The sequence below is a fragment of the Ascidiella aspersa genome, chromosome 9 (genome assembly GCF_963924565.1).
Source record: "Ascidiella aspersa chromosome 9, kaAscAspe10.2, whole genome shotgun sequence".
Taxonomy (NCBI): Eukaryota; Metazoa; Chordata; class Ascidiacea; order Phlebobranchia; family Ascidiidae; genus Ascidiella; species Ascidiella aspersa.
Genome location: NC_139455.1, coordinates 6,406,268 through 6,415,649, shown reverse-complemented (window position 1 = coordinate 6,415,649; position 9,382 = coordinate 6,406,268). Strand labels below are relative to the sequence as shown.

General features: G+C 35.0%; 1 protein-coding gene across 1 annotated transcript in view; it reads right to left on the bottom strand.

Annotated features, from left to right (window-relative positions):
* Positions 1-8,353: 8,353 nt before the first annotated feature.
* LOC146132083 (sushi, von Willebrand factor type A, EGF and pentraxin domain-containing protein 1-like) overlaps positions 8,354-9,382 on the bottom strand; it is a 44,315-nt gene continuing 43,286 nt past the window's right edge. Inside the window, exon 37 of the mRNA XM_083396885.1 lies at positions 8,354-8,947. Coding sequence (XP_083253011.1) covers positions 8,910-8,947 — 38 coding nt within the window. The 3' untranslated portion in view covers positions 8,354-8,909. The remainder of the gene's footprint in view (positions 8,948-9,382) is intronic.

The window sequence follows — 9,382 nt, the reverse complement described above, 5'->3', positions numbered from 1 at the left end:
ACTTATCCAGAAAAAAAAATAGTTCAGGTAAATTATAGGATTCAGGGTTGAGATTTTGAAAGTGTTGAGATTTTGCAAGTTTGTTAAACGCTCAAAACTGAAGGCTAATTATAGTGGAAATCACTAATGATACCACTTGTGGCCCAGTCTGGTTTTCATAGCACTTCATGCCAGTATCTGAGGTGTGCAATCAAGGCTCAAAAAATGTAGTATCATTTTTGGCGATTATGAATTCGTACAGACCATATGACTGGCGAGTGCAAAATTTAATTTAATACCAACCCTCCAGCATACAATTCACAGCACTTTACGCTTTAATCGTGGGTGGGCACCTGTCACTGCAGTTACACTATGCCCACTGTCACAAAATGCAGACTGGCCAACCCTGGAATTAAGCTTTTACATCTATGACAACACAACTAGAAGCACTGGTCTACAATCCCACCACTTTATTGGAGTAAGGAAACCGTTGTCAAAATTGAAGTTGTCAGGAAGAAATTATGGGCGCTCTTTCACTTATGTACGTGAAAAGTTATGCAAAAAACAAAACAAAATATTACCGCATACCAACCACAACGCATATTGTTTGGGTTAGGGAGCGGGTTAGCGTTTGGGTGAGGGTGGGTCAAGTAATATTACGTTTATTATTAATAATAACTTGACCCACCCTCAACCAAACGCTAACCCACACCCTAACCCAAACAATATGCGTTGGGATATACGGCATTTGAAGAAAGTTTTTTTTTATTAATTTTTACGTACATAAGTGAAAGAGCGCCCAACTTCTTCTGTGCACTGTCTAGAAAATTACTCCCTGGAATTTTGAAAGTTCGGCCCCTATGCTAACATGCCTACCTACTACAATCACAGTAATTTTGCTTCCCTAGCTTACATTAAGTCAATAAATACGTTCCACCAATTCAACTTCCACATACTTATTCATGTGTAACTGACGCCGACAGTAGAGAAAGGGATTTAAGCATTTATCTCTATGATACTTTTACAGTTCGGCGCATTCAAGAGATGAAAATGAAAAAGTTATTGCATGGTAGGCTGGGGTAATATTTAAAATTTTTGCAATGATTCTAATGGTTTCGTGGGTTGTACACTATTAACATTAAAACGGCAAACAAATTTTCTTCCCGCGAATCTTCTGTTTTCCACTTATGTTAACTTATTTTAGCACAAAGCCTCTTTGAGTGCCACTGCCATTGCATGTTTTCATATCATCGAAGGTATAACGGCCCTATTTATTTATGGTTTTGCTAACTTATAGATAAACGATAAAACTGATCCATCGTTCGAACTATTTTTTATCCGTATTTTATATAGCCTTTGGATAACAGGCTAGCAACAGGGGGATCCTACTTGTTTGCGCGAATCGATGGGGGGAAAGAAAATTACCAAAGGGGCGCGGCTGAAAAAAAGGTTAAGAAACACGGCTCTATGCCATACAGATGGTTCTCAGCAGATGCTTTTATTCTTCTCTAAATTTAGACAACCATAAAGCAAAATAAGCTATAAATTATAATGCTGAAGAGGAAAATTCTGTTTAGGCCTACTGATGAGCTCCGCAAGTATCCTTGTTTCAGAAAAGGACGTATTAATTTCGAAGCTGAATGCTTTACTTGTGGATATGGCACGTTTTTCTCAAACGTAATAATTCTGCTTTCGTTTTACTTGCAGGCAAAAAATGTCCTCTTTTTGGGTGATGAAAATATGGTGGCCCTAGTAGAACTCACCAAGAACACATATCTGAGAATTGTACGCGGCAAGAAACAGAACTTGCCTACAACTATTACGTGATGTGTATGTTATTCTGAGGGCACTGCTCGGCCAGGCCATTCTAAATACACGCCGTCAATTAAAGAACAGTCACTTGTCATCTTTATTAGTGCTTTGCCTTGGAGCTATTGACAGCAAACTTTATTCGGACGAATTCAAACAATTTTTAGAGTCTCGGTTTGAAAAAGGCCTAGATACCCTTTTGACATGACAAGTTTCATGCCGTAAATTTATGTGGACGTATTGCACCTGGTGGTTTACTCTATTGGAAGAGCTGGGTATGTTGTATAGTAGATGATTGAACATCTATTTATCGCATTCCCGCTGCGACGATTGGCAAAATCGAGAACCTGATAGTTAACTTTAAATAACATTGAAATACAGCCTATGATTTTTTTCATAGGAGTCTGCCTAGTTCTCCATTCGAAATGCTATAGGCTATATGTTATACTACCTTAATGAAAGTAACCACATAATATTCTATAAAATATAATTTTAATATTTTGATTAAAAACTAAAAATAAATGTATAAAAATGTTTGATCGACCATGTAATAACGCACGAGCGTGATACGTTATTTCACATTGTTGTTTGCCACAAAATTATTTATTATTGCGATAAGTTTGAGTACTTGTCTGGGAACAAGGCGCAGCCATAACGCGACTGCAGTCGAATCATTTGGTGTTATGGAGCCAACAGTCGAGTTTGATCGCACAAATCTTCCACATCTTTGCTCGATAAAAGCGGAAGATTGTCGAGAAAATCGTTGATAAATTCCAAAATTTCCAGCATATATGTTTGAAGGTATCGAATTGCCCAGCAATCCAAAGAAAATGTTAGTATTAAAAAATAAACCAAACAGTATACGACTCGAAAAATGACCCACCTTGTATTTGCTATTGCTCAAAAATCACCGAATGCAGACAGGACAAGACTAAATGGATCTGAAACCACTTCTGAAATTCTTGTGTTGAGCTTGTTTTGAACTGGATCGCTATCTTTTAGATTGTGTGAAGCAGCTTGCAATTTTGCCTGTTCTGCCAGTTCCTCATCATAATAGCGAAGCCAATCTTCCTCGGTTGAAGTAGTGCTCTTTTTTTCTTTGGTGCTTAGGTTATTCACCGACACTGTCGCTTCGAATTCGAATGGCAGCTGCATTTTAGATCCCAAATTTAGGCAATCCGTATGGTCAGGTTTTTCTCCAAGTCCATCTGATCCAGGATAGCTGGTGATTATCACTGATGACTTCAACAAACCCTTACTCTTACTCTTACGCATAGTCGAACTATTCGATGCAACCAGTTCCAATCGGGACAATTGAGTTGAAGTTCCTTAAGAAAGTCAAACACATTAATATACAGAACTTATTGTTTCTTATTGTATGGTAGCTATAGTTTCTACCTTCATGTGCGGTATTCATAGGCTTGCCATTTTTTAGGAACGTAAATCCGGGACGCATATTGAAAACTGCAAATAAACCTAATGTAGACCTAATACAAAATAGGGTGGGCTGTCTAAGTAATTTAAATTGTAACGGAAAGTAATGTTCTGCATTGTGAATAAAATGAGTCGGGTAAATACTTTGTATAAGTAAAGTAGGATGCGGCCCTCGTGAATGCAGCAACAATATTAGGCCGTACGTACATGTTGGCAAAGGCGCTGTACGTAGGCTACATGACAATTCGTATTCCTGGACCAAATCATTCTCAAGCATAAGTTAAACAAAATGTAGGATTCCATCAAGCTGGCCTCTTAGAACTATTACATATTATGTTGTACGTCATTTTCTTGAGCCGCGTGTTATTGCCGATGATTTAAAAAGGTAATTTTCCATGTTATTAAGCAATGTTACGGATAGCGTAATATCCTGGCTTGAGTGCTAAATAGTGTGTAACGTCGTAAACATTTTAATTTTCTCTAAATAAATCATTTTAATTTCTACAATCGTTAATTGTTATATACAACATGTATGTTGGTCGTCCCTTGACTATTTTTTGCTTATTGTGCCTGAAATGGGTTAACTAAATACTTCCCCACAAAGAGTCTTTAGCCTGTGTGAAAGCAGCATTTAATCGGATGGCGTGTTAATAAATTATCGCATTTATCTGCGTGACTGTGAAACATCTAATTGTTCGTCTTCCCAAACTAAAATTTTTCATTTTGTTGAAACAAAATTGCAAATAATGTGTGCTTATTTGCATTGAAACGAGTAAATACCCAACGGCTAAGTACGTCAAACATATTTTACGTAACGAAAACCAGTGACATATATCGTTAAGGAACCACTCACTAACGTAAAACCTTGTTGTATAGCAGCCATTGTTCGCATGGCGTGATATTCAGCAAATACGTAATCCTGGTGTCATATTGCGTCCAACATAAGTAAAATCTCGATTAAAACTGAAAATTGGTTAGTATTAAAACCGCCGTATTGAATGCGAAATTTTGCGAACTCTACCTAAATTTTGCGCGGTAACAGACATCACGAAGTTTTTAAACATGTAAGTCTTAAGTTGGAAACATTAAAACTTTTTTCTATTAAAGCAATCAGTGTGTCAATGAAACATTCACACATATGTGTGTTAATAGCTGAGATCTAGCCCTTCGAAGCTGCTTTATGACCAACGACTACGGCTTACGTATAATTAGTACACCGAAAGCCATCGCAGACTCACCGAATCTGTTGATCTATGATGCAAGCAGAGCAGACTAGAAAAACAACTAACCTCCAGTGAGGTTCGAACTCACGACCTTCGGTCAAGCCGGGACCGTCGCTCTACCAACTTATGACCAACGACTACGGCTTACGTATAATACTGCAAAATAAAAATTGCTTGCTGACCTCCTTCAAAAAGTTATCTCCCAGCACCCGCCAGATAGGCCTAATATCCATTTAAATTTTTTTACTCACCACACACAAAAAAGGACCTAGCCCCAGCAACCTCACCCGCTGGAAAAATAATTAATTTATGTTAAAAAAATTTGCTTGACAGCCTTACCAACCAAAATATAAAGTAAAAAGTATTAGGCCTACTTTTATAGTTTTGAGAAAAAAATGCTAAATGGCTAACTCAAGAATTTTTACATTTTAAAATTTTTTTTGGTAAATCTCAAATTGAAAAATCCGGGACAAATTGGTTAACCGGCCTGGACACCGGGACAAGGCCTTAAAACCGGCACTGTCCCGGCTAAACCGGGACGTATGGCAAGCCTAGGTAATCATCTTTTGAGCTTTGTGTCCCCCCTCGTTTAATTCAGGAAGGCTTGTTGTTTGAGAAGCGTATTAGCCAAATTCGCTTACATCAAACTGTTAATCAACAACACAAGCCTCAATTAATAAATGACGATATATTCGTTCGAAAAGGTTAAACATAGGCCTAATTAAGAATTTCTGCAACAATATCGGGAAATGAAACGTCACATTTTATTTAATAAAAATATTTTTTTACCGCAGTGTTTTTCCTCAACTTGCTTCCAAATCTAAATAATCCAACTATCTTCCGGGCTATCCATAAAACACCGCAAAAAATAAAAATGCCGCTTATATATTCAAAAATGGCAAGACAAGTACACTGTATACTTCAAAATTACTTTGTCAAAAAGGCGTGAAAACAATATGCTTACCTCTTTGCGAATGCGCGTCCAGTTATAAAAATGCCGAGTAACAGTAGAACGGCGACTCTCATCATAGTACCGTTGAAGCCAAATAATTCCAGAATTCTTCCACTGAAGACGGAGCTGTTTCTACGAGACAGTTCTTCAATTCGACGAACTTGTTTTCGATTTTCGGTGCAAGTGGACCTTGTACACCGAAAAACTCAAACAGGGAGTACGGTACGTATCCGTACCAAGCATGCAATAAAATATCATTTTCGTGCTACAATAATTTTCCTCCAAATATAACGTGTGTACTAGAAGATCATCATTAAGCAATATTGGAAAATGTCAAAAAAAATTCATTTCCCAAAATCCCATTGTTGTATTTCCTGTGTGACGTAACACAGTCATTTATTAACATGTCTAATTGTTGACAAACATTGTATAGTTGAATGCAAGTCAGGGTTGCCAGTGAGGATTTTTTAAAGCCAAATTTGAAAATTTAGGCTTTTTTTGAATCTCTTTGGATTTTATTTAAAAAAAAAAAAAAATTCAAATCAAATTTGGCTTTTTTAGGCTTTTTTCGTTTTATTCCAAAATGTCATGAGTGTTATGTTAAGAAGAGATCAAACTAACACAAAAAGTGAAAAAAAATTCAAAAATTATCACAAAAAGCGAAAAATTGCTAAGAAAAATTTGCGAAAACAAAAAAAATTGCCTAGAAAAAATTCCTAAAAGAGAAAAAAATTAAGAAAATTTGCCACAAAAAGAGAACTTCAATGTACCAGCATGACCATTTATTGCATTTTTTAATTATTTAAGGAAAAACATAGGCTTGTTAGAGTTTGTAGTAGATTTGGCTTTTTTTGGCCTTTTTTAATGTAAGTTTGGCTTTTTTTATTTTTTACATCTGGCAACCCTGATGCAAGTGGTTGGAATGTTTTTATGATAACTGCAGTATTAGCTTGTTGCTGGCTCGTGTTTAACTTTTATTATTACAAGTTTATCGTAAGCAATGCTGGTTTAACTATAACTTTTTTAACTATCGAGTTATGTTACTTTTTAAGACGCTTTGGCAAACAGGGTTCTATTGTAACCTACTTATTTATTACACAGAAATGTAGGCCAAAGTCTATAGAAATTTCTATGAATTTTGAGTTGCACAACTTGTATAATTTCTATGAACTTTGATGTAGGCTATAGGCTACATGGTTTATTATTTTGGGGGTTAGCTTGTAGCAAGTTTTGACCTACACGAGATAAATTAAGCGTTGTAAATCAGTCAGCAAAAATCCAACTCTTGGCACAACAATCTAATCTTATAATTCCACCTTAAATTAATTATTCTTGGGCCTAATAGTTCCGTGGTTCGTTTCCCAATCTTTAATTTTTGTACGAAACGTACTAACGCAATAACACTGAAGAATGCCCATGACTGCCACCCTGTTTTATTCAATTTTTTAAAAAAATTAACAAATAAATACAAATAACAAAAAAAAGTAATTAAAAAAATTTATATATACTATAAAAAAATATATATTTAAAAAAAAAATTAAAAAAAAATATTGAATAAAAAATATTAAATAAAAAAATTACCAAAAAAATTAATAAAAAAAAAAATAAAAAAAAACTCGACGTGGCCCAGGACTGCCATTCCCATATAACATGCATTACAGCCGAACCATCACTGTCATCATATGATACTTCAATATACTGATATGAAATATTCTATTGTGTTTTGTTTAACTTCAAAGCAAGCGCATGGAGGTTTGCCACTTGGTCTATTGGCCATCTGGTGGGTTTTATAACCTTGCGAAAAGAAAATGCAGTAAATATGAACCCATTCGACCAACACTAAAGTAATTCCGATTGGCAAACCTCCATGCTTGCTTTGAAGTTAAAATAGAATATTGCTTATCAGTATATTTGAAGTACTGGCAGTGATGGTCCGGCTGTAATGCATATTATATGGGAATGGCAGTCCTGGGCCACGTCGAGTTTTTTTTTCTTTATTTAATTAATTTTTTTTTAATTAATTTTTTATTTAATTCATTTTTTTTTTTTTTCATATTTTTTTGTTTTAAATGTTTATTTTTTTTTATATATTTAAATTGTTTTTTAAAAATTGAATTTTTTTTTGTTATTTTTTATTTATTTGTTAATTTTTTTTTAAAAATTGAAAAAAACAGGATGGCATGGGCCACCATACTGAAGCACCTGACAATAGATAATTTCAGTAAAAAAAATGCGGCCAAGTCTAATTCTAATTAAAATTGTAAAAGGCTTGTTTGCTTTAATTCTAGCTCGTATCTAATTGGAGTTTCACCAAAAGTGTTGCTTTGTCCAACGTGTAAAGAGCAGTGGTTCCCAACATTTATGACTCACGAGTCACGACACGCCCCCAGAAAACTAATTAGATTCCGACACAATACTAGAATTTGAGTTAAAATGTTTACTAAAATGTCACAACAAACGAACCTCGAAAGCCATAAGACCGAAATTAGAACAGCATCAGCGTCAGAATAAAACACAGCTCGGAATAAGAACAAAATAGGACTAGTACATAAAGAACAAAATAGGACTAGTACATAGTAGTCGTAGTACCGTCTAAGTCCTAAAAACCGTCGGAATAAGATCTAAATGGTTAGAATCAGGCCTATACAACACTTTACTTAACCCTGAGTACATAATCAACTCCCCTAAAATTTCAACCCTAATCCATTTTCTAACCCATGATTGAAACTTCAATTGAACTTGACTTGGACTTAACTTATTTCGCAAAGTACTTGGTTACAACACTGAAGAAGTGGACGAGATAACAGACTGGTCTGGTATGAAAAGCGCATTTAGGCTACCAAATAATAGAATTATGTAGATATTTTTGGCGTTAGAGGGGTGGCGATTGCCTTTAGATAGTTTTTTTTGTATCATAGCGTTATTTTTTACCACCATCACTAAAACAAATAAGCACTTTTGGTGTTGACAAATTTATTTAAACAATCTGATACATTTGTCATGACGGAAACATGTTGTGAGACAAGTGAAATATGGTGAAACAATAAACTAGGAGTGAAATCAGCAGTACAGTTATGTTTCAATTTACAGGACCTTATCTGTAGTTTTAAAAACCAAATTAAAAGAAAAAAACAAAACAAAAAAACGATGACCTGTGCTCAGAAAAGACAGAACTACAGTGTAAGCATTGTTTAAAAGGCTAGATTCGGTTCAGACAAGTTGTTGATTTTTAATGAGTAAATTGCGAGTAAATTGCGAATATAAAAGCATAATTGAAGCATTATTGGCTTGTAAAGCAGCTTAAAAGGTGGGTTAGAATAATGTGTGGACGTATTTGGATTTTCACTTATGCCGAAACGCAGACGGCATTAGTCAGTTGGTGTTACAAAGTATGCCAAGACAAAATGGACCGACTTGCTAGCTTAATTTTCAATATGAAGTCTAGCGTTGGCACGGAAGAAAATAAACTTGTTTAGACATGTCCAATGATTTGAGAGTCCTTCATATTATTTTTATGGAGGGGTGACTTGCTCCGGTGGCCTTTCTTTCACTGCAAAAGTTCGCAAAATAAACTTTAAGTTGATCAATTTAAACACAATCTTAAACTAAACCACTACGATAATCGCGCACACAGCGCATGTCGAAATCAGACTATTCGCTAAAAAACAAGCCAAGCTCCAGTTTAAGTTATTATTAATTTTTTATAGCAAGTCCAAGTCAAGACATTAAATTTAAAATAAAAATTTAAAATGTAAAAAAATAGTTAATTCATCCAAAGCAGAGCAATATTTTAGCAGGCAAGCAACAAAAGCGCAACATATAGAAGTTACATATTTCAGAAAAAAATAAGAGTTTTTTTAACAGGGTCACCAAAAATATTTTGTGACAACACCTAAGTTCAAGTAAAGTTATTTGCCTTAATGACCTAAACCTAGATCCAGTATTTAAGTGCCCGAAATGTTTAAGTCAAGTCCTGTCATTTCGC